Consider the following 23,481-nt stretch of genomic DNA (forward strand, 5'->3'; position numbering starts at 1 on the left):
GGTTCACCAGAACTTAGGGCTTGGCTGTCAGCCATTTCCTGGGACCTTCTGCAGGCTTGATGCCACGGGTCACTCGTTCCACCTCAAAGTATTTTCCTCATTTGGCTCTGAGCAGCCCCCTCCAGCCTCCTCCCTGCACCCCCTCCCACCCCCAGCCTCCTGGTGGCTCTTTCACGGGCTCCTCCTTTCTCCTGACCCCTGAACCTGGCAGGCCCCCGGGTCTGTCTGTGGTCTCTGCCCCTCACACTCTTTCTGGTCCCCAGACTGGAACACCCTCTGCGTGCCAAGGCTCCCCAAGAACTTCTCACAGCCTCCCCACCCCTATACTGAGTCCAATAGACACTGCAAACCCCTCACGTCTGAAATTGAACGCCGCCATTCCTGGACCTGTTCCTCGGCCCCTACCCTGTGTCCACTGGAGCCCTCCATCCCTCCAGTACCCGCCATCCCCCGGACTTTCTTCCTCCCCGGCCCCCACCCCCAGGTCAGCTGGCTGTGCTGTCAAAGTGCACCAGACCCAAGGGTCCTCCCGGCCCATGGCACTGCACGTTCTGCCCACTGCTGTGTCTCCTGGGTCAGTGCCGTGACCCCAACTGGCCCTGGCATCTGCCCTCACAGGCTACTCCACCAGCAGCTCACAGATGCCCACGGTCCAGGCACATCATCTGGCTCCAGGCACTCTGCCAGCGGCCCCACTCAGAGCTGGCCATGGTCTGGCCCACGTCCCTGTGCCTGTTCCCTTGCACCGCCTCCCGGCCTCTGCACAGGGGTCCCTGGCCCCTTAGCCCCTGGCATCTGGCTCACCTGTGACCTCTCAGTGAGGCCAGACACCCTGCTGACTCAGCCCGGCCCACGATCCACCTGCACGCCGGGTCCTCCTGTACCCGTGACTCATTTGTCAGTCATGTGCACAGTCTGATGTGGGTCCTGCCACCAGGCTGGGGTCTGTGTGTTGTTTGGGGCTAATCAGGAGCTGAGGCGTGGCACACACAGAGGGCACTGTGGGCGTTTGCTGAATGAACAAGTGAGGGAATGATGCTGGAGCCTGAGCTCCAGCATGCAGCTCTCTCCTCCGGCTCTCGAGGTGCATCTCAGGGGTGCAGAGGACTGATGGGACAGGAAGATGACCCGCAGGCAGCCCCTGGCCCATGGCTGCAGGAGGACAAGGCGGGATCAGCAGGTTGGGTTGGTGCCATCCCTGTTGGCCCCAGCACCAGAGAAGCTGTGAGGGTGGCGTTTGCTCAGCAGAGGTGAAGTGGCAGCAAACCTGCCCAGGTCGACTTTAACCAGCGCCGGTCAGAGCTGACCCTGCGCCCCCGCCCTTGCCCCAGCTGCGGCTGCCCTGGAGCAGGAGCAGGGGGCCCCGGACCAAGTGGGCGAGTCAGTCCGGGCACAGGAAGGGCCCTTGGTACGCGCCAATGCTTGACACCTCCTGGCGCCAATGCTCTAGTCGAAGCACCAACAGGGGTGACTCTGCCTCCTGGGGAAGCCTGGGCAGAACCCCCCACCCCGACTCTCGCCCGTGCGACCTGCCTCTGACCCCGGAAGGGATGGGCCAAGCAGCAGCGTGGGGTTTTGCAGGTGGTTCAGATTTGCATTCCAAATTGGCAGCTGTGGCCGCATTAGCATCTAATTTGAATGAAAATTCTCAGATTAGGGAGAGGGTGGGGGCTCCAGAGCCCAGACTAGAGCCAGAACCAGGCTGGACTGATGACTGACTGACGGACTGACTGACGAAGAGGGGCCTTCCCAGGACAAGGGACTTGCCCACCAGCCCCCAGACAGTGCTGGGCCAGTGGGGGGCTCCGAGGAGTGTCCTCCTCCCTCCCAACCTCGCTGCCCAATGGGGTAGGTGCTAGGCCGGGGGTGCTTAGGGCAGGTGGGTCTCCCCAGCTGTGCCCCCAAGGTTGTCTGCGGCCTCCTCGTCCCTGGACCCTGCACCCTCATCCTCATCTGGCTCAGTGGCCGTGCTGCCTAGCGGACTCTCCCCTCTGACCCTTGACACGCCCTCTCCAGCCTCAGTGGCAGTCATAGGTGAAGAGGGCCTGCCTGCAGCCATGATCCCCCTGAGCCTCAGGGTGACGTGGGGATGGTGGCAGCCCGGGCACAGCACAGGGGCAGTGAGCGTGGCCAGCTGCCTGCTGGTGGGTCTCGGGGTCCAGACAGGACTTGAAGCAGCCCTGCATCCTGCCCAACGCCCTCGATAGCTCCCGGGGCCTGCAGAAGAGGGCGCAGGCCACATGGATTCATCTGCCCTGTCTGACCCTCACCCCCAGCCTGCCAAGGGCTTCCCTGGCCACTGGACACGCTGCCCCTCTTCTGGAAGTTCCCCTGCCTCTCTCCCTGGTTAACCACTGAGACTCAGGGCCCCACCCCCAGCAGGCTACAGGCCCCAGAAGCCCGCAGTGTCCCCAGTACCGGCAGGAAGTGAGAGCTTGGGAAATCCTGGTCAGAGGAGGGAGGGGAGGAGGTCACTCTGGGTGGTGCAGGCTCTCCTCCATCCCTTCCGTGGGGGTCCCACCGGGGATGCCCCCTCCTGCTCCTGGGTGGCCCCATGGACAAGACCACTCCTAATATTCTAGGCACCCTTTGGGGAGCAGCTGCCCCGAACTGGAGGAGGGTCCTGGAGCCACAGCACCTCTGCCCATGGACGCCCATCTGCAGCCAAGTGGGAGCAAGGGCATCATGGCCCTGGGTTTTCTGCCTCAAGGGGGACAGAGAGGCAGCTCCTTGGATCCTGGAAGGTGCCAGCTCAGGGCCTTGGGGAGCGAGGGGGCAGAGGCCGTGGGCCCCTCCTGCTTCCGTGGAGGGTGGGCAGGGGCTCTGGATAGCTGTGGACCCTGGCTCTGGCCACAGCAACATTGAGAGGCATCTGGGGGATCAGTGGCCTATTTGGGAAATTGTTCTAAACCAGCCTCTGGTTGGGCCTTGCCCCCGACCCAGTCTTCCTTACAGGGGTGGAGGTAGAACCATCCGGAAACGCCACATCTACCAGGTCTGGAGCAGCAGGGGAGGAGGGGCGGATGGGGCGATGCTGAGGGGCGGAGCCCAGCCCACAAGGCAGTGGAAACCCCCCCAGGCAGCTCTGGCCTGGTGCTGGGGCCCGAGGGGCTGGGGGTGGGGCACGCCCTGGGCCTCAGGTGCTGCAGGAGCCCTCCCGGGCCGCCTGTCTGATGCAATCAGGGCACCGGGATGCAGGCATCAGCTGGGCTGTTGCCACGGCAGAGGGGCCCTGCAGCCAGTGCCCCAGACCCTGGGGAGGGCAGGAGTTCCTGGGGGCCGGGCCAGCCAGGCTCCTGCACCTGCAGGCCTGCGGGCCGGCCGATCGCCCTGGACCAGCCTCTTTGCTGGGCCCTCCCTTGGCAGCAGGTTAACGAGACCGCTGGGCCAGCTTGTCTCCTCCACCTGGTAATTGGTCTCCAGGGCAGGAAACTCACCTCTACGCCTGGGCCTCCGGGGGACGCGGCTCGAGGATTAGCCCCCTTTCCACTCGCTGAGTCTAATTGTGCCCTGGGCTGCCCACCGGCACTGAGCGGTTTTGTTTTTCAGATGCACACAAGGGAAGACTGGCTTCCCGGCTTCCAAGGGCAAAGGCGGTCTTCCGGAGCTGGGGCTCACCCAGACAGCCCAACACGGAGATGGCGGGGGCAGCTGCAGGGGGTGAGGGCCAGAGGGGACTCGGGGAGGCACCGAGGGGCCCAGCGGCCCACGCGGAACCTGGATCCTGGCCTGACGGGACTGGGGGCTTTGAGGTAGTTTTTTTTAACTGAGGTGAAATTCACATAACATAAACTTAACCATTTTAAAGTGAATAATTCAGTGCATTCACAATATTGTGCTACCATCACCTGTATCTAGTTCCAGAACATTATCATCACCCTGAAGGAAAACTCACTAGGCAGCCCCCAGCCTCAGGAACCCTGAATGTGCCTCTGTCTCTGCAGACTCGCCAGCCTGACACTCCCTATCAATGGACGCCACGCTCCCCACGGAGTCTGGTCTGCCCCCACCCCGTGCTGCTGATGCTCCGTTTGGGTCAGATACAGTCTAGGCCCTGACGCCCATCCTGAGCAGTGGAGTGCCAAGCCAGGAGGGAACGAGAAGCCAGCGAGGGCTGAGGTCGGGGGCCAAGGGCACCCTGAGAGCAAGGGGTTTGCATTAGACCGGCCACTTCTCCCCATGGACTGGGCCAGGAGTTGGGGGGATGACGCGGTGCAGGCCGGAGGAGGGGAGGGTCAAGGTGTGTAGAAGGCTGAGGCTGGCAGGGCTGTGTGTGGTGTGTGTGTGGTATGTGTAGCTTTGGGAAAGTGAATGTGATGTGCTGGCCAGATGCTTCCGCTGGGGCTCGGGGAGGAAGCTGGATCCGAGAGTCTGGAATCCAGGGGCATCTGTAGGCCCACCCAACTTGACCCAAGTCAAGTCAGGCTGTCAGTGACCAGGGGACTGACTCCCACGGGATCCACAGGCGTCAGGGCTAATTGGGGAAGACAGTCTACGGCCCTCGACCCAGCGTGCCCATAACCCTCGCTAGGCACGTGTGGAGGGCGACAGCAGAGCTGGGTCCCCCAAACACAAGAACAGAGTTGGGAAAGAACCTGTGAGGTGATATTTTAAAAGAGGCTGAGATGTCTGATGAGGAGGATCAAGACACTGTCGCACCTCCCTCCCTGGTAGATGCGACTCTGCTTAGAACTGTGGCCAGGGTGGGGGGCTATGGGCCTGGGGGGCTGGGGGTCAAGGGGCCAGAGGGCCATTGCTGTCACAACTCCCGTGGCTGGGCTAGGTCTGGATCTGGCCTGACCAGGTACCGCTACCTGTTCCAAGATGTGCAGGAACTCCGTCCCAGGATTTTAGCATCACTGGGGGCCTGGTGTCTGGGGATGTAGCAGCTGAGGAAGGAAGAGCCCTGGGAGCCGCCTGGGCCTGCAACGTTAGCGGGAGGAGGAGGAGGAGGTGGAGATGGCTCGGATGCAGAGGTAGGGGGAGCCAGAGGGGTCCTGGCAGCATCTGAGGGCAGCACTGAGGGCGAGCCGGATGCCCAGGCCAGGCCAGCAGGAGGGCTGGAGCATAGAGGTCACTGTGACCTTGACTAGAGCGTAGGGTAAGCAGCAGGAGGGAGGAGCCAGACTGGATTCTGGAGGCTGGAGGGGTCACTGAGGTCAAGGAGGACTTTGTTTAAAGATGGGGGCAGTGTGCTTGGGTACCGAGGGGGCTGGTACAGTGGAGATGAAGATGGACACTGTGGGAGAGTGGGGCTCCCCTTGGCCACGAGCACAGTGTCCACCCCCAGGGATGGCTCAGGTCTGACCACGGTTTGAGTGGAGGCCACCGGCTGGATGTTTCCTGCAGCCACGGGCAGCCGTGGGAGCTGCAGTGGTGGAGGGGGAGAGCGGGCACCGTCCGGGCTCTGGGGACCAGAAGCAAGCCCGACATGAAGGGAGGGGAGGGGTCCACAAACTGCACAGTGTCCCACCGCATCCCACCTGAGGGGCTGCTGGGGGCCTGTGCTCCCAAGGCCGAGGCTGTGCAGGGAGGAACAGAACAGACGGGAGCGGGGGACGCAGCCCAGGAGGCCAGGCCTTGCAGACGTTCGGGGGCTGGGATGCGAGGGCCCAGTGGAGGGACACTTGTGGGTGTGGCGAGAGGAGGTGGGAAGGCCTGTCAGGACGGGGTGGGCACTTGGCCCAGGGCAGCGAGCAAGGGGTGGGTGCGCTGAGAGCTGTTTGGGAGGCAGGAATGCTTGGAAGGGGCATGGAGGTGGCGGCGGGCATGCACAGATGGGGGTGCTGGGGAGGAGGATGTGCTCGTGCTCGTGCTCAGCTCTGGAGCTGGAGTCCGGGACACTTGGGGGCCTTCGAGGAGAGGGCGTGGGGACAGTCAGAGGGAGAGGCCCGGGCTGCTTTGATGATGGGGATGGGCGATGTCCCACCCACCAGATGGAGCAGGTGGGCTGGGCAGCTCTCCAGTCCTCACTGGAAGCAGACCCTGCCCCCACCCTGGGTCTGGGCAAGTCTCGGGGCAGCACAGGCCCTCCCTGGAGCCTACACTGTGTCATGGGTGGGGCCTCCTCTCCTGCTCTGTACTGCAGGCTTCTGGTCTGACTGTGGGTTGGGACATGACCCAGGCAGCGCCCCGGGGACCACTGCATCACATGGGGGTGTGCAGGCCTTCACACCCAAACCAGCAGCTTCTTGGGTCCTGTGGCCCTGCCCCATTTCTGCCAGCACTGTGGTGCCCCCAGAGTTGGGTGGGGGCTGGGCCGGGGTCCCCGGGATGTGGGAGCCTCTTGAAACCCCCCTGCCCATTTGATCATTTACTGGCATCTATGGATGGGGTCCTGGCCCAAGGGGTGCTGCCTCCCCTGGAGCTGGGTGCTATGGCGACTAGGCATTCCGCCTGGGCTCCTGTCTGGGTGGGGTGCGGGCTGGATGCTAAACTAACCATCGTCAGGGGTGACAGGGCTGCAGGGAGCAAAGCCAGCGGGGCAGGGCTTCCACAGTGTGGCAGCGCTGGCTCCCGGAACTGTCCTAGCAAAGTGAAATGCTGTACAAGTAGGGACAGCTATGAAAGCTGGTGACTGGATGAACGAAAATCGATTCAAACAGCTTCCGAGTGGTCCACAGGGGAGGCTGCCAGGCAGGGTGGACACTGTGGTGAGTGCATGGCTGACTTCAGATTGTCATACCACGTGGGGCAACAAGTGCTGACAAAATAATAAATAACAACAGAAGGCAGGCAGGCAGCTGCGCCCAGAGTCCAGAGCGCCCACTGTGGCCGGCTGAGCACAGCAGGATGTGGCCCGGCTCCAGGACAGTGTTCCAGTTTCAGCCAATGAGTTCCATCTGGGCTTTTGGTCTTTCAAGGAAAAAGTTGACCTGGGGTTTTCCACACCTCGTCCCAAGGGCGCCCACAGCAACCGCATCAAGCAGACCCGGGGCCTCAGGGTGAGGCGGAGGCTGCTGTGTAGATGGGGCGCATTGGAGGGTACCCCACTTTTCTGCCCTCAGGGGCCGGGGCGGCTGCGGACCAGACCTGCCCGTGAAGGGGGTTCTGGACACGATACAGGGACAGCTACCCATTTCACTGCTTCACGCGTCCACACCCATGACTGGTTTGCGTCCTGGAAAGCTCCCCGGGAGCAGATCACTCTCAGGGTGAGCCCCTGAGGCGTCCTGGGAGCGGCACATCCATCTTGTTAAGAGGGGTCGTCCCCCAGTGAACCTGCAGGCCTGGGCCCAACCCCTGCCTGGGAGGGTCCCTGTGTCCCGGTCAAGAGGGGGACCCTGGACTCACCGGCCCAGGCCTCACTCAGGACATCACCACCACCCCAGCTCTGCCCCACACGGCCGTGCTGCCCAGGGCCTCTCCCCTCAATCTCACCCTAGGGTCACACGGGGGTCCTCCCTCCTCACAGTCACATGGGGGTGTTCCTTCCTCGTGGTCATATGGGGGTCTGACCTCCTCACGCCATGGGGCTCCTCCCTCCTCAAGGCCACATGGGGGTCCTCCCTCTCAGGAGGTCTGGCACCCATGAGGTTTGAGTTCCGGCAGGAGGGAGGAGGCTGCAGTGTGTCCCCCCACCAAGCACAGTGCCCCTCCAGCGTGGCCTGCACCCCTGTCATCACCCCTCCATGGAAGGGGTCCCCTCCATCCCATTGGGGTCCCCGTCATCTGTCCTGCCCTCTGAGGGGACAGGCTCTCACCCCAGCTGCTGCCCCAGACCCCTCTGGGGAAGTGGCCTCTTTCCCATGTCCGGGTCCGGCCTGCTCTGCTCAGGCCCCTGGGGGTCTTTTTGTGGCAGGCGCGAGTAGTGAATGCTCGCACGCCCCCCACCCTGTGCACGGACCATGGAGCACCTGCGAGGGCTCACTGGGGTCTCAGATCCTGGTAGGCTCTGTGTGGACGGAGGTCAGGGCTGGTGGGGCACTGCGTGGGGCTGAGGCTCCCACATGGCATGCAGCACGAGTGTGTAAACCCAGGCAGGTGCATGCGGGCAGGTAGACACATGCGGGTAATGCAGGTGTGCACACACGTGCACACTCCCTGTCCCTGGGACTCCCTCTCCTCCTCCGGTGTGGGGGGTGACAACACGGGTAACAGCGAAGGGGAAATGGGCAGTGTGGTGTTTGGGGACGTGGCCTTCCCCCAGCCCATCAGAGATGCAGGGCAGAGGGGGTCTGCCTGTACCAGCCTCCGAGTTCTTTTCCTCAGGGGCCCCCAAGGGAGAGCAGCTCAGACCCTGGGCCTTGGGCATGAGGTCTGCTGGGGCCAGCAGGGGCAGTGGCCACAGCAGAGTCAGGAGTGCCCTCAGCGGGAGCTGACAGTAGGGCTGGGGGCATGCTGCCTGGGGCTCTGAGATGGGGTGGTCAGGAGACGCCACGAGAGACCCTCTAGAGGAGGGTCTGATGGGCCAGAGCAGCCAGGAGGCTGCCGGGGGAGAGCTGACAGTCAGTGTCCAGCTCAGACCCTAAGGTCAGCTCATGCCGGGGTGGCGGGGGTGGGGGTGGGCCCACATTGTCAAGACACCTGTTCACCCCAAGTCTTTCAGCGCAATCCCCATCCCAGCTCCACCAGCATGTTAGGAACCAGGCAGGCCTAGTCCAACAGCCACCAGGAAAGGAACACCGGCGAAACCAGCTGAGACAGACCTGGAAGGGCAGAGTGGATCGGGGACATCTGCCCTCACAGTGTCCCTTAGGTCGAGAGCGATGCACCGACGCCAGGGCAGGACAGACAGACAAGTGGGCCCGCAGAGACCAGGAACAGCCTCACCAATGCGGGAGTTCACAGGAGAGAAAAGAGAGCTGGTCAGCAATGCGGGTGAGAAAAAGAACCAAGTGGAGCTGCATCCACACCTCCCGCCTCCACAAACCAGGACGCAAAGACCTCGGTGTGACAGAGAAGAAAAGGGACAACGTTCTAGAAAAGTAAAGCGTGTTTTGCACCCTCGAGATGAGAAGGCTTTCTCCAAGCACAAAGGCGAACGAAAACTCACAAAGAGGAAAAGCACCAAGTGAACGGGACGTTTCAGGAATGACGCCGAGAGCAAAATCAAAATTCAGGTGACGATGCTGGAAGAGCGCGGACACCTCTCACAGCTCAGGATTCATAGCGAGAACACATGTCACTTCCTCTTGCCCATCCTGTCCCCCAGGGGCCTGGAGCGACCAGGGCACCACCTGAAAGGCAGACATTCGCTGGAGCCGCCCTTTGAACCGGGAGGGCAGAGGAGTTTGTAGGCAGGACCCAGAGCCCTGAAGCCAGAGGAACTCCAGGCCAGAGGAGTGGAGCCCCCACGTCCTGCCCAGACCCTCCTCACTGAGCCTCAGTTTCCCCATCCGTACCACCTCCTCGAGGGACCGATGGTGAGGGACACCATTCCCCCTTCCTCTGCCTTCTGTCTTTTCCAAAACAAATCCAAGTTAAGGGTGGGAAGCCGGAAGCAGACAGCAGCCGCAAGGGCTGGCAGCAGCGGGAAAGGCCATGAGCTGTGGCTGCCATGAATCCTGCCTCCACTTTGGCCAGAGGCCTGTGCCTGTCACACGAGTTGGTGAATAGGAACGAAGCACATCTGTACCTAAACACAAAGCTTCTAAGCCCTAGTTTTCAATTCCTGCCATCTTAGACCCCTGGTTCTCCCCTGTGTGCTGCCCGCAGGCTGCCCTGGACCTTGCGTCAGCAGCCACCACACATGGCACCCTGCCAATCTCCAGGACCCAGAGACGAGGAAGCCAGAGCCAGCCCTCAGGCATCTGGCAACCTCCCCCTGACCACCCTCCCCGAGGATGGCCCACACTGGGAACAGTGCTGACCCAAAGCCCCAGACGCCTCAGACCAGCGGGGCAGTCGGCAGTCAGCAGGCTACCTGACCCCAGGCCCCAGCCAGGCTGCCCCTCCCCCTCTAGGTGGCACAGGAACAGGGCTTTCAGCCACTGTTCTGCTCCTCCCCTCAAAAATGCAGACCTGGCCACACTGTCCTGGACTGTGAGGACTAGCATGCATTTATTTGACAAAAAAGTCATTCAAAAATGCTGCCATCTACTAGCCATCATTTTACAAAGCAAACGTTTTAACGCCAACAAGTGGGGAGGATACAACCTTGGGACAGAGGATGCTCCCTTTAAATCGCACAGGTTTAAGCTCAGCTTTCTGGAGAATTCACTGCATTCCAGTGACCATGGGCGGGGAGGGAACTGGCTCGGCTCTGAGGGCCCTCCATGGCCTGGCTGGTGCAGCTTCCTGCTCTGCAAACCCGCAGGGCTGTCTGGCAGCCCCTTCTCCTCTCTCCCTTCTCTCTCTGACTCCTCTACTCAGCCACTTCTCTCCACCTGTGGGAGCGAACACGGTGCTGAATATCCAGTGTGATGGGAGCTCAGGGAGTAGTCAGAGAGGGCTTCCTGAAGGAATCACCTGGGAATGGGGGAGAGGAAGCGTCATGCCCTGTTCCTGGAGTAGGTGGAAGGCAGGAGGAGCTGGTGGCTTCCAGCCTGGTGGAGCCTGAGTGGGAGAGAACAGCCTGGTCCAGGTGCAGCCCAGAGCAAGATTGGCACAGGCCCTGAGGAGACCCAAGAAAGCAGAGTCAAGGATCTGGAGCCTTTTCTCTTCGAGGCTGAGGTGGGGCTGCCTTGCCCCCTCCCAGGGCCCCACGCATGGGAGGACTGACTGAGATGTGGGAGTGGAGCACCCAGGATGGGGGCAGAGAGCCCTTGGCAGTGCTGTCCCCTCACTGCACTGCAGGTGCATACCTGTGTGTTCGCACGTGACTGAGCACACATGTGACTGAGTGTGTGCATGCACACACAAGCGTGTGAAGCCCAGAAGAGGAAGGCAGGCAGAGCCACAAGGGAGGGGACTGGGGGAGGGACCCCAGAAGAAGGCCAGTGCAGGTGGTCCAGGCCCCAGACCCTCTGGGGTGCCTGAGAGGCAATGAGGCCTTCGCCATCCCAGGGGACATCCCCTGGAGCCTCAGGAGACCCCCGCTGCCCTTGCCTCTATTGGCTCCTGTGACCGGGGAGGCCCTGAGCCCTTCCCCAAAGGCACAGAGATTTGAACCCAGGCCCAGAGGCTGTACCGCCCCTGAGGTGGGCCAGGTAGGAGTTGGAGTCCTCTCTCCAAGAAGCCCCTTCCTCTTTGTGTCCCCAGACCCCCCAGGGGATGCTCCAGCACTGAGGCTCAGGGGGTCCCAGTGCACCTGCGACACTGCAGGTGGCTAAGGCCCCTGAAGGACCCACAGCACTGGACACTGGAGATAGCAGGGTGCCCAGGACCCAAGATGGGCCTGGGGAAGGGGGTCAGGATGCCACCCCAGCAAGCGGCTGCACTCTCCAGGAAGCCCTCTCCGAGGACTGATTTGGTGAAGGGACGAGAAGATGGACCCCAAGGAGCCGCCTCTGCGCGCCTTGCTCCAGGCTCTGCTTCAGTCCACAGGGGCATGGCCTGTGGGGCATGGAGGTCGGCAGGGGGACAGGCAGAACTTCGGCCCTCTGACGGACACTGCTTATCACTGGCCTGACCCGCATCGGAAGGCCGCCTCCCGGTCTCCCCTTCTCCCCTTCCTCCCTTGTCCTGCGTGCTGCATGCAGACCCAGACTGGAGCCTCCGCCCCCCAGCTGCCCTCTGCCTTTGTCTCCTCTGCACCTGGCGGGGCTCGGGTTTCCCCCATCGGCTCTTGCCCCGCGCCATCCCAACACTCCCCGCCCTCCGGGCCAGCATGGTCCTGAGGCCCCCCAAATCGCCCCGCGCCCTGTTGGGTGGAAAACCAAGGGTGGGGCGTGGACAGGTGTGCGGACTCAGGCCCAGGTGCGCACAGTCCTAGTCTCGATGCCACCCCGCCGGCCAGCAGGGTGCGGTCCAGCGTCCCCACAAAGGTGCCAAGTGAGGCTGAGTGCCCAGGGCCCACTGACAGCCTGGCCAGGGAAGGCCTCCGGGCCTCCTGCCCCCACCAGCCTGCGCCCCAGGCTCCCGAGCAGCCCGGAAGGGTTAAGCCGGCCTGGGGACCGCGCCTTTGTTTGCGGATCTGCACCTGCGCTTGAATTAACCTGGACAATGAAGGCGAGACTGCACGAGTCCCACCCGAAAAAGGATCCACCCTCCTGTGGGCCCCAGGGGACCAGAGCCCCCCACACCTGCCTCCAACCAGCAGCAGAAGGCACATCTGCTCACGTCAGAGAAGTTTTCAGTTCTGCGCTGGGATTCTACCTGGTGGGCAGGTTTTGGGGTGTCTGCCCAGCAAGCCTTCAGCCTCCACCCTGTGCCCCTGGGGCTGCTGTTCTGGTGGGAACACCCGCTGTACCCAGAGAGCTGAGGCCCCCACCCCCTGCTCTGGGCTCCTTTTGCAGGGGGTGGGTGGTGGGGGTGGGGGTGATCAGAGCTTCTGGGGTAAAGCCCCTCCCAGCACCCACAGGACCTTCTGCGCCCACAGTGAGGCCTTCGCTGCCCTCAGGACACACACCAGAGCTGCCCGCACTCAGTCTTTATCCTGAGGCTTGAGGGCTGACCATCCCAGCTGGCCCAGCCCGCCCACCTGGTGTGGCCCCACAGGCCCCTCCCCAGGGCAAGGGTCCTCCACTCACTGTGCCCCAATCACTCCCATCCTCCCTCCAGGGCCACCTCCTAGCAGCCCTCCCCCGACCGCCCCAGGGCACACGGACAGCTGGGGAACAAATGGCTCCTTTTGGCCTCAGAGGGCGCGTGTGGACACGAGGCTGCCGATGAGGATGCCCTCCCTCAGTTGCCTCTGCACGCTCCCACGTGCCCCGTCAATTCTGTCAATTCTGCCCGAGCTCAGCAGGGCCTGTGGTGGGCCCCTCAGCCCAGGCCTAGGCAGCACCAGCCCCGCTGGGGCCGCGGACCACGGTGCCAGGGCCCCAAGACCTCTGCTTTCTGAGTGGGGCACCTGTGCTGCCGCAGTTCATGTTCCACTCAGGCCCACATGGGAGGAACCGTGAGCTCCGGGCCCCTCGCCCAGCGGTGCTGGATGATTCACATCTCTTCCCAGCTCAGGGCTCACGGCCGCACCTGGCAGCTTGACCGCCACAGTGGGTGTTAACACCATGGAAATGGGCAAATGATGGTCAGGCCCCACCCGAGGGCCAGCTGTTAAGCATTTACCAGCCCACCATGGCCTGGAACCGTCCCATGCCAGACCCTCTGAGACACATTCCTGGGGAGGAGGTGGCAAGACCCTCCAGTCCCCATCCAGGAAAGGGTCGGGGGTATGGGGGCACTGGTCTCCTGCAGGCCCAACGGACATGGCCACCAAATGATCCTGGGAAGCCTCGGGCCTGGTCAGCAGGGCAGTTGGAGCCACGGACAGTGGCCTTGGGACCTGGTTTTCTAAGAGCCCTGGGGGATAGTCAGAGGCTGCAGGCGGGACACCTGCCCTGGGAGGTGGGATCACAAGGTGGGGGTCTCCTAGACACAGAGGCCTCAGTGCCATCCAGTACCATGGAGGTTAAAACTTGTTGAAGCCACAAGTGTGGATGGTCTGGGCCCAGGTTGGAGCAGCCCCTGAGGATCCCATACATGGTTGGGGAGGAGTGAGGTCATGGCTCAGGAAGGGTCAGGCAGCCCTCTATACCCTCCTCACCACCCCATCCTCAGGAAGCAGCCGTGCTGCCTCACAAATGGGACATCCAGTGAGATGAGTGTGGGGTCCCAGCCAAGGTCAGTGTGGGCCACAGACCTGGCTCCTGGCCTCTGAATGCCGTTTCTGCAGGGGCGGGCTCTGTGGAAACATGGGCCCTGACGATGCCTTCTGAGGGTGCTCTGGGAACCTGTTCAGCAGGATGCTGGAAAGAACTGGTGCCCATCCCAGGGGACCCAAGGGGGTCCTACAGGTGCAGCTGCAGGTCAGGGGGAAGTCCTGAGATGCCCCGTGAATAATGAGAGCTCTTGAGGTGCAGGCTGTGCCCAGGGTCTGCTGCCTGGGTGGGGCACATGGGAGACCTTCCCTCCCTTGAGGCCACCTTGCCTGCCAGGGGACCACACAGTGGTATCCTATGAGGCAGGAGCAGCCCCTGTGGGATGTTATTGGTGAGAAGCAATGTGGTGGGGGGAGGCGGGGAGAAGGGCTGAGAGTGGCCATGTGGGGAGCCAGTGAGCGTGCTGGTGGAGGGAGGGGATGGGCACCGGGACCCTGCAAGGGGCCGTGGCGTGGTGGTGATGGTGGTGATGTTTCATTGTGCTGTTTACATGGGCCTCCGTGTCTTCGGAGGGAGAGCAAACCTTGGCGTCTTCCTGACCACTGACCACACGCATGAACTCACAGCAAATTAATCAAATCATTCTTTTCCAGGAAAACAAACACAGAATCCATGTTCAGGACATTTCCCCTCCCCAGACAATGACCCACTGGGTGAAACTCCAGAAAACTGCCTCGTCCACACAGACCTGGGAAGCCCAGACCCAGCCTGTGGGCAGTCAGACGGTGGTCCCCAGAGTTCCTGCTGCTGGTCCAGCACAGCTGGCAGGTTATAGGGGAGGGTCATGTCCCCCTGGGAGGCTCAGGAGGCAGATTTCTTCAGAAAGAGTTAAAAAGCCATCCAGGGTTAGTCACACAGAGGAGGAGGTGACACATTCACATTCGAGGGCTGAGGAGCGTTGTCCTGGTGCCTGTGCACGACCTGCTCCTCCTCCAGGAGCGGAGCTGCAGAGGCCCAGGGCTGATGGGGAAGGCACCACGCCCTGCCAAGCTCCCAGCCTCTCGCAGGGCCTCCCCTGCAGCGGCTCAGACGACACTGTCCACCTGGGAGCATCACCCTCACAGTGACCCCACTTGGGAACCAAAGACACGGGGCCCAGGAGGCCAAAGACAGGAGGCCCAGGCCCCCACTGGGGCACCCTGGACAGACCAGGTCCCACCGGGGCACCATGGACAGACCAGGCCCCCACCACGGCAGCACCCTGCACTCCTGAATCTCCAGGTCACCCACCAAGTCATTTCCTCTGTGTCTTTTCCTTGTTCCAAGCTCTCCACCTCCCTGAACCTGAGCACACATGGCCTGGAGGATATACTGTGTGACTGTGCATTTTATGGCAGTTTTACAAGAGTGACGTGTCATATGAACTTTCCACCTGTGTCTGGGATGCCCCTGAGTCACCTGGACACGTCTCTTCCATGGAAGGCTGCACAGGCAGATGCTGTTATGACTGAACTGTGTCGCCCCTAAATTCTCACGCTGAAGCTTTGACCCCCAGAATCTCAGAATATGACTTGAAGGCCCTTGAAGATTGGGCCTTTAAAGAGTGACTCAGTGAAACCAGGCTGATAGGTTGGGCTCAAACCCAGTCTGACTGGTGTCCTTGTAAGAAGAGGAGATGTGGACGCAGACACGCTGAGGGGAGGAGGCTGCAGGGAGGGACAGCCGTCTGCAGGCGAAGGAGAGAGGCCTTGGGGGCAACCGGTGCTGCTGACACCATGATCTCGGAGCTCGGCCTCCAGGATGGTGAGACATGCATTCCCGCCCCAGCCTGTGGCGTTGTCGTGGCAGTGGAGCCCACCGCACGCCCAGCATGCCAGCGCCGTGGGTGCCCAGCATGCCAAGGGGCTGGATTCGCAGATGCTCCTGGCTGTAGCTGATGTGGCCGGACCACAGTGCTCCGCATTCCTCTCGGCACACAAGGCTCGCCTGCCCCACATCAGCCCCTGTGGCCATCAGCACTTTTGCTTTTTCATTTTTGCCAGTGTGACATGTCCCAAGTGACACCTCACCCCTCATGAAGCCAGTGCCCACCCAGGTCCCTTCCAGCAACGCACAGCCCCTGCTGCCCAGGGCAGGCCACCCTCGTGGTGACGACCAACTCCCGGGCAGGGTTGCCCCCAAGCCAACAGCTCCGTCCCCTCCCAGTCCTCCGCACTCCTGAGGTATCTCCCCAGAGGCCCCCACCTCCAGATGCCCCTGTCCCAGAGAGCAGCCCCCGTGTCTGTGGTGCTCGCTTCCCTGACAGCCAGTGCACCCGAAACCTTCTCAGGTCTGATGGCTCGTGGACTTGCTCGTTGGTTCGCCCAGTCAAAGCCCTCTCCCATCTTCCCATAGAGTTTGTCTCTTTCTTGACAACTTATAAGAGTTCTTAGTACAGGGGCTGGCCCCGTGGTTGAGTGGTTAAGTATGTGCACTCTGCTTCGGCGGCCCAGGGTTTTGCTGGTTCGGATCCTGGTTGCGGACAGGGCACTGCTCGTCTGGCCATGCTGAGGTATCATCCCACATGCCACAACTAGAAAGACCCACAATGAAAAATACACAACTATGTACCAGGGGGTGGGGGGCTTTGGGAGAAAAAGGAAAAATAAAATCTTTAAAAAAAAAAGTTCTTAGTACAATATGGACTTTAGCTATCTGTCACCTGAATTAAACTAGTTTCTCAAATCAATGATTTGTCTGCTGACTTGGCTTGTGGAATATTTTGCTACATTCAAGTTTCAACTTTGACATAGTTAAGTGTGACTGTAGGGAAATATGGAAGTATATATATAAGAGATTACTGTGTTTCTCCAGACAGAGTCTGTATAAGGAGAAGAAAACCAAAAAAATTAATATCCTCAAAGAGATGAGAGAAAGTATCGTGACCACAGAAAAAGATCAGAATGCTACAGAAGTAATTATTCAGAGAACAAAAACAAGCTCTTGGAAATAAACATGACGGCAGAAATGAAAAGCTCAGTGAAGGAGCTGGAAGTCAGAGTTCAAGCGTCTCCTTGAAAGTAAAGCCAAAGACCAAAAAAAAAAAGGAAATAGGAAAGGTTTTTGGAGTCCAGTCTGAGAGGCCCGAGATCCTGACAGTGTTTACCACAGAAAGAGGGAGAGAGAAGACACAGGGAGGAGATAATTTAAAATTAGTAATTCAGGGGCTGGCCTGGTGGTGCGGTGGTTAAGTGTGCACGTTCTGCTTTGGTGGCCCAGGGTTCGCCGGTTCGGATCCCTGGTGCTTGGCAAGCCATGCTGTGGTAGGCGTCCCACATACAAAGTAGAGGAAGATGGGCATGGATGTTAGCTCGGGGCCAGTCTTCCTCAGCAAAAAGAGGAGGATTGGCAGCAGATGTTAGCTCAGGGCTAATCTTCCTCAAAAAAAAAAAAATTAGTAATTCAAGAAAATCTCTGGAACTGAAAGACAGGAATTTCCAGATTGAAAGAGCTGCTGGGCACCTAGCAATGGGATGAAAATGAAGCCACAGAAAGGCCATTTTCATGAACTGTGAGAACACTGAGGACAAAAAGAAGCCCTAAAACTTCAAGCCAGGAAAACCAACTGGGAGCAGCTCCAGTGGCCTGGTGGTTATAGTTTGGACGCTTGGCTTCGGCGGCCTGGGTTTGGTGTCCCCTGTCAGTATTGTCTGTCAGTAGCCATGCTGTGGTGGTGGCTCACATAGGAGAACCAGAAGGACCTACAACTATGTACTGGGACTTTGGGGAGAAAAGAAAGAGGAAGGTTGGCAACAGATGGTAACTCAGGGCAAACCTTTCCCAACAACAACAAAAAAAGAAAAAATGAAAAACCGAGTGGGTTTCACACCATGGATCAGCAGTGACAATAACATCGCATTTACCCACAGCAGCATTGGAAGCCGGGAGATGCGAGGACAATGTTCTCACAGCTCGGAGGGAAAATGGTGACTGTGCTGGAGTTTTATACCCAACCAAACTGTCATCTGGTGAGCATGGACTAAAGGCATTTTAAAGCCACGTGTCTGCCTGCCATGTGCCCTTTCTCAGGAAACTACTGAAGGACTACTCCACCAAACAAGGAGTAAACTGAGAAAGGGGAAGGCATGGGATCCCGGAAAATCCAACCCAGGGAAGAAGCAAAGGGAATCTTTAGGATGAAGACCAAGGGAGCTCTCAAGGTGCCAGCCCTGCCACAGACCCAGGCAGGATGGTCCAGGACTGCGCAGGTGGGGGCTCCTGCAGGGACCTCCTTGGAAATACCCTTGTGTTAGAACGTAAGCCACTGGTGGGAGCCTGAGGGTGAACTGGTGATGAGTTCAGAGAAAACTCAGCTGGCACGAAAAAAGAAAGGCAATTATTAACTCCAGGGAAAACAGCGCATCTGTGGGTAGGAACAGTAACCATGGCATGCCACAGGCCTGGCGTGAATGCAAATCTAATTGCTGAATACAGAGCTAACTAGAGATATAAGGTAACTCTGTTGGGAATATAGGAGGACCCAAGTGTGTGTGGGAGTGGGGAGAAGTGAAGAAATAATTGGCATCTTCCTTAGAGTGAATTTAACAGATAGCACCTGAGACGGAAACACTGAGAAGCTGATATTCAGTCACGTTCTCACGCAGACGCTGGCACAGGAGTCGCATGGGAAGATGGAAGTGGTTGCCCGTGGGGCTGGTGTCGAGGGTCTGGCAGAGGCTGGATTTGTTCAAGCCTCACAGAAATGTCTGACTCTTAAACTACATACAAGTATAACTTTGATAAAAAATGAAACTAAACATTCAGTTGGTGCACTCCCCATCCTCTGAGGCCTGGCAGTCATTTCAGCAAAACGGAAATGACCTGTAATGAAAGGTCAGCTGGAACTTGGCTGTGAATGTATCTGTTCTCATTCCATTTTCAAGGAAATGTCTCTGAGCACCTTTCCTGACTCTTCTACGTAACAGGCCACCTCACATTTCCACCCCCCTTTTGATAGTTGATATTCTGCTGGACAGCATCCATTTCTCTGGGTTTTCCCAGTATGGGGCCACATGCAGTCCAGCACCCCCAGCCCACTGTCCACCCTCCAGGTCAGGCACGGTCTCCATGGCGTCCACTCATTTTGCTGCGTGGCCGTGAGGCTGTGTCGCTATGGCGCTACCCTGTGCCTCGGGCCTCATCTCAGTTCACTGTGCCTGTGTTACCATGGCCCCCTGGGCACTGAATCTCGGCAGGATTGAATTCCACACATAGACGTGTGTCTTGTCAAACAGGATAAATATGGTTTCCTTGCAAGAGTGTCTGGCCATTGTCGTGTCCAGGAAACGTAAACCAAGCCATCTGGGTCTTGCTCCCTGCCTCCAGGGCCCCCAGGTTTCAGGCTGTTATCTTCAGGGATGGCTGGGTCATAAATAGGCCCGTGAACAGTTTAGGCCCTTCCCACAGGAAGTTCAGAAACACACACAAACGTCACAGAGGTCCAAGACCCCGACTTCTCCTGGGGAGCCCTGGCATCACCTCGCAGCCTTTCCATGGAGACGACTGGGGCTGAATTTCCAACAGGCCACGGTGCTGTGGGGTCTCGGCAGCCCGGCCGACCAGCACTGGCCCATTTTCAAGCCCCAGCTTTCCCATCTGTTTTCAAACACTCCCACGTGTGTGTGGGCACAATCCCCACCCATCCCCCCAACAAATAGCATAAATGGCCGCTTTCTGTAAGACTGTCCAGCAAGGGCATCCACTTCCAGAGGCCCCCACCTTCTCCCGTGGGCTCCTTGCCACCCAGGGCACAGCCCCATGCTCACAGCTGGGACCTTTCCAGAGTCCCTGATGCCCCAGTGCCACCAGCAGCATCAGGACACCTCAGAGACAGAAGGGAAAGCTTCGGAATGGGCGCTGGTGGGGGTGGGGCACGGGTTCTGGAGCCAGCTCCGTCCAGAAGCGATCAGGTAACCTCGGACCCCAGGAGACAAACCTCTCCGGACGCTCCCCATGAGCCTCAGTCCTACCTGGTTCCCGAGGATGGCGGCGTCCCGGCACGGCTCCTCAGGGCACCCGCTCTGCCTTATCATGGCCTGGCTGGTCGGAATGCGGTGGAAACCTTTGCCTGGTACAAGCGGCCTCTGCAACACAGCCCAGGAATTTTGCATTGAATAATTTTTAACTTCTGCTCTGAGAGAAAACCAGGGTTGTGTAAAGTGTCTGTCTACACAGGAATGCCAAGGGGCTTTCATTTGCAAGTAAATACCTCAATAATAACGAGGAAAACTGCCTTGGGGGAAAAAAGAAGAAAAAACAGAGAAAGAAAGTGCTCACAGGGCCTCAGGGCCCTGCCGGTCAGGCGGTCTTACCTCTCCCCCAGGGAAGTGAGGGCAGCGTCTCAGCCGGGGACCCGAATGGTGGACCGGCTTCTCTGGGGGCCGGCCCGCCTGGCGACTGCTCCCACTCTGCATCCCCCCACCTCCCCTGGCCTCTGACCCCATGCCCCGTCCTGCCATTTCTTTCAACAGCTTCAAATTTCAGAAACTGCCGGAGCCAGGCACCACCCCGGCGACCTGCCACCGCCTCCAGCACTCCCTGGGCTGCTCTGCACTCATCCGTGGCTCGGGCCGAGACCCTGTGACTGGACGTGACAGAGGCCGCACGCAGCTCCTGTAGGCCCTGTCGCCACATGGGGGCTGGCCCTGCTCCGATGACCATCACCCAGCGAGCTGGAACATGCACAGCCCCAAACCAGAGTTTTCCTTTAAGAAGACCTCCAGTTCCTCCAGCTCTGGGTCAGGCGTGACAGTCGCTCATAGTACCCAGGTAAGGCCTGCACACCCCATGTGGGAGGGCACCCAGCCCCCATGCGGCATCACCACCCACGGCAGAGGATGGTCCGACAGCCCAGCTCTGTCCCCCACAGGGGCCACAGGCTCGGCACCCTGCCTGCCGCCATAGAGAGCCCTGGGTGTTGGAGGGCTGAGCTTGGGAGGGGCTCTTGTCCAGCAGCCGGAGGTGCGGCCGAGAGAGAGGCCAGACACGAGGGGCCTGGGCAGGTGGGGTAGGAGGGGCTGGTTCTCCAAACACACCCAGGCTCTGCTCCAGGACAGTGGGAAGCTCGCCTCGCAGTGACCCGGCTGGGCCAGGCGGGTGGACGGGACAGCAGTAGGCCCTCTGTCCAAGGAGGCGGATACTCTTCCAGCAAGGCCCACGCTGGGAACCATCCTCGGGGACACGCATGGGGCAGGCCCTCAGGACCCGCGCTCTTGAGGGTGGTTGTGGAGGGCCGAGTGAGGAAGAGGACACGGAGCAGACCCAGGCAAGGCGGCGGGGCCAGGGCCCCCCACAGCCGAGGGCGGCCTGGAGGGGTGTAGGTGGCTTGGGGTTCTGGAACAAGAGGGCCCTGTCCCGCTCACCTGGGTGGGGGCACAGGTCCTGCCCCTGCCCCCGCCCGCCCCCACTCCCTGCAGGTTGTTTTGGGTGTGACGCCTGGCTGGCTTTCTTCCATTTCTTCCCTTGTTCACTCAGCATCGGATTTCAGGATGTGTCAGCGTAGCCCTGGAGCCGCTGATAGGCTGCTAGCGTTGCGTGGAGCCCACCACGGCCGCAGCCCCACGCTCAGCTCTGCAGGGATGGCCCCAGCCCGGCTGCCCTGCTGGCCCCTGGAACCCTGTACACACTGGGCCCATGGCCTGCACGTGCACCAGTGCGCCACACTGGGCAGGTGGACGCTGAGAGAGCCCTTCTCGTGACTCACTTGCATTTCTCTAACTGCTGATGAGCTTGGCCGTGCCCCTGTGCCAGGCCTTCCAGTTCAGGGTCTCTTCTTCTGGACGTGCTCACCCATGGCCTTTGCTTGCTTCCTTCTGTGTTTGTGAGATGTCTATCCTCTTCCTGTAAAAATGCAAAATCCCTTGTATGTCCCAGACCAGAGTACCTACGGATTTGCACATGTCAATTATCTCTCGGTTCTGTCGTGTCCGTTGGGCAGGAAACCCTGATTCTGATGTGATCAAATGTGTCCACTTCTCGCCGACAGTTTGTGTGTCTGAGGTTTGGTTTAGGCCCTCCCTCCCCGTCCCTCCAGGCCACCAGGCATCACCAGCGGTTCTTCGAAGATGGCTGACCCGCACGTGCGATCCGGGACTCGTTCTGTTTTGCCCACAGCACGAGCCTGTCCCCAGCCCCCATCCCGGCACTGTCATCCTGTATTAAACACACACGACCTCAGGTCTGTCCCCAGACTCTCGCTCCTGGGCCCGCGTGTCCTTCTTGCCCAGCTCCCCTGGTTTCGTAACCACCGCTTTGCCATGTGCCCGGACACCTGGAAGAGTGAGCTCCTCTCTTCCCTTTTTTTTTTTTTTAAGGTTTACTTAGTTATTTGTGCCTTTTTCTTCCATAACTTTTAGAGTAAGTTTATCTAGTCTGACGGTAATTTTCAGTAGGGTTGCGTGGACCTACCAGGTTAATCAGGAAAGACTGAGGTCAATCCAAGAACATGGACTCTCCGTGGCCTCAGATCAGCATCCGTGGCCTGTATTTGAGCTTACAGCTCTCTCCATAGAGGCTGTGTATATTCCAGCTTATGTTAATTCCTAGGTACTTTATCATATTCCTTGCTATTTTGAATTCTTTTTTTTCTAATTGGTTATTGCTGGTATAGAGCAATATTGTTGGTTTTTTCTTTTTTTAAAAATTGAGGTGAAATTTACATAATATAAAATTAACATTTTAAAGTGTATGTTCTGGTGGCTGTTAGTGGCAAGGTTGTGTAGCCACCACTGCCTCTCTCTATTTCCAGAACATCTTCATCACTCCAAAGCAAGCCAGTACCCACGAGCAGTTCCCCTGTTCCCCACGCCCCAGCCCCTGGCAACCACCAATCTACTGTCTGTTTCTATGGATTTGCCTATTCTGGATATTTCATATAAATGGAATCATACAATATGTGGCCTTCTCTGTCTGGCTTCTTTATAATACTATTGATTTTTTTATTGTGATAAAATACACATAAAATTTACCATTTTAACCATTTTTAAGTACATAGTTCAGTGACAGTAAGCACTTTCACATTATTGTGCAACCCTCACCCCCCCATCTCCAGAACTCCTTCATCCTCCCAAACAGAAACTCCGTCCCCATTAAACACTAACTCCCATCCCCCTCCTCCAACACCCCACCCTCCATTCCACTTCCTGTCTCTGAATCTGACGACTCGAGGGACCTCATATGAGTGGAATCAGCCGTATTTGTCTTTTTGTGACTGGCTTATTTTACTCAACACAATGTCTTCAAGATAATACTATCGATTTTTGTAGGTTGGTCTTTTATTCAGCAATTTTATTGGACTCTTATTCTAATATTTGCCCATCAATTCTATTGGTTTTTCTAGATAAAAACCAATAGGATTTTTATCTCTTCTCTTATAACTGGCATGCCTCTCATTTATTTCTCTTTATCACGTTGGCTATGATCTCCAGCACTGTATGAGGCAGTACCATGATATGAGATCACTCTCGACCTGACCCAGATCTTAAAGAGAATGCACCGGAAGTCTCTCCACTTAGTGTCACGTTTGCTATGAGGTTTTGGCGTGTGAGCTTTATCACATTAGTGAACTTCCCTTTTATCACTAGTTTGCTAGAGGTATTTTTCAAATTATAAATAGATAGTGAAATTTATTAAAAGCTTTTTCTGCATCAACTGAGGTGATTACATCTTCTCCTTTAATCTATCAAACCATCCTTGCATTCTTACGACAAAGCCATTGGACCATGATATATCTTTTTAATACACTGTTGCACAGAGGATCTTGATGCTACGAGCCAGCCCCTACATCCTCTTCACCACAGGG

General features: G+C 58.7%; 1 protein-coding gene and 1 long non-coding RNA gene across 2 annotated transcripts; one reads left to right on the plus strand and one right to left on the minus strand.

The window, feature by feature from the left end:
• Window positions 1-174: 174 nt before the first annotated feature.
• Window positions 175-22,568, plus strand: LOC123285438 (uncharacterized). Its single transcript, XR_011503707.1, has 5 exons — window positions 175-1,848; window positions 2,583-2,744; window positions 3,550-4,976; window positions 20,153-20,450; window positions 20,733-22,568. It is a non-coding gene; the product is annotated as an uncharacterized lncRNA (long non-coding RNA).
• LOC139045384 (uncharacterized) lies at window positions 4,994-20,162 on the minus strand. Its single transcript, XM_070511367.1, has 3 exons — window positions 19,994-20,162; window positions 19,652-19,765; window positions 4,994-16,215 (listed from the first exon to the last, which is right to left on the minus strand). The coding sequence occupies exon 3, from the start codon at window positions 6,146-6,148 to the stop codon at window positions 5,090-5,092; it is 1,059 nt and encodes a 352-aa protein (XP_070367468.1). The 5' UTR covers window positions 6,149-16,215; window positions 19,652-19,765; window positions 19,994-20,162; the 3' UTR covers window positions 4,994-5,089.
• Window positions 22,569-23,481: the final 913 nt, after the last annotated feature.

This window comes from Equus asinus, chromosome 5 (assembly GCF_041296235.1).
Source record: "Equus asinus isolate D_3611 breed Donkey chromosome 5, EquAss-T2T_v2, whole genome shotgun sequence".
Lineage (NCBI taxonomy): Eukaryota > Metazoa > Chordata > Mammalia > Perissodactyla > Equidae > Equus > Equus asinus.

Bases quoted from the DNA above. Each gene is read 5' to 3' on its own strand.
- LOC139045384 (XM_070511367.1), bottom strand. From the start codon at position 6,148: ATGCAGTGGTCCCCGGGGCGCTGCCTGGGTCATGTCCCAACCCACAGT.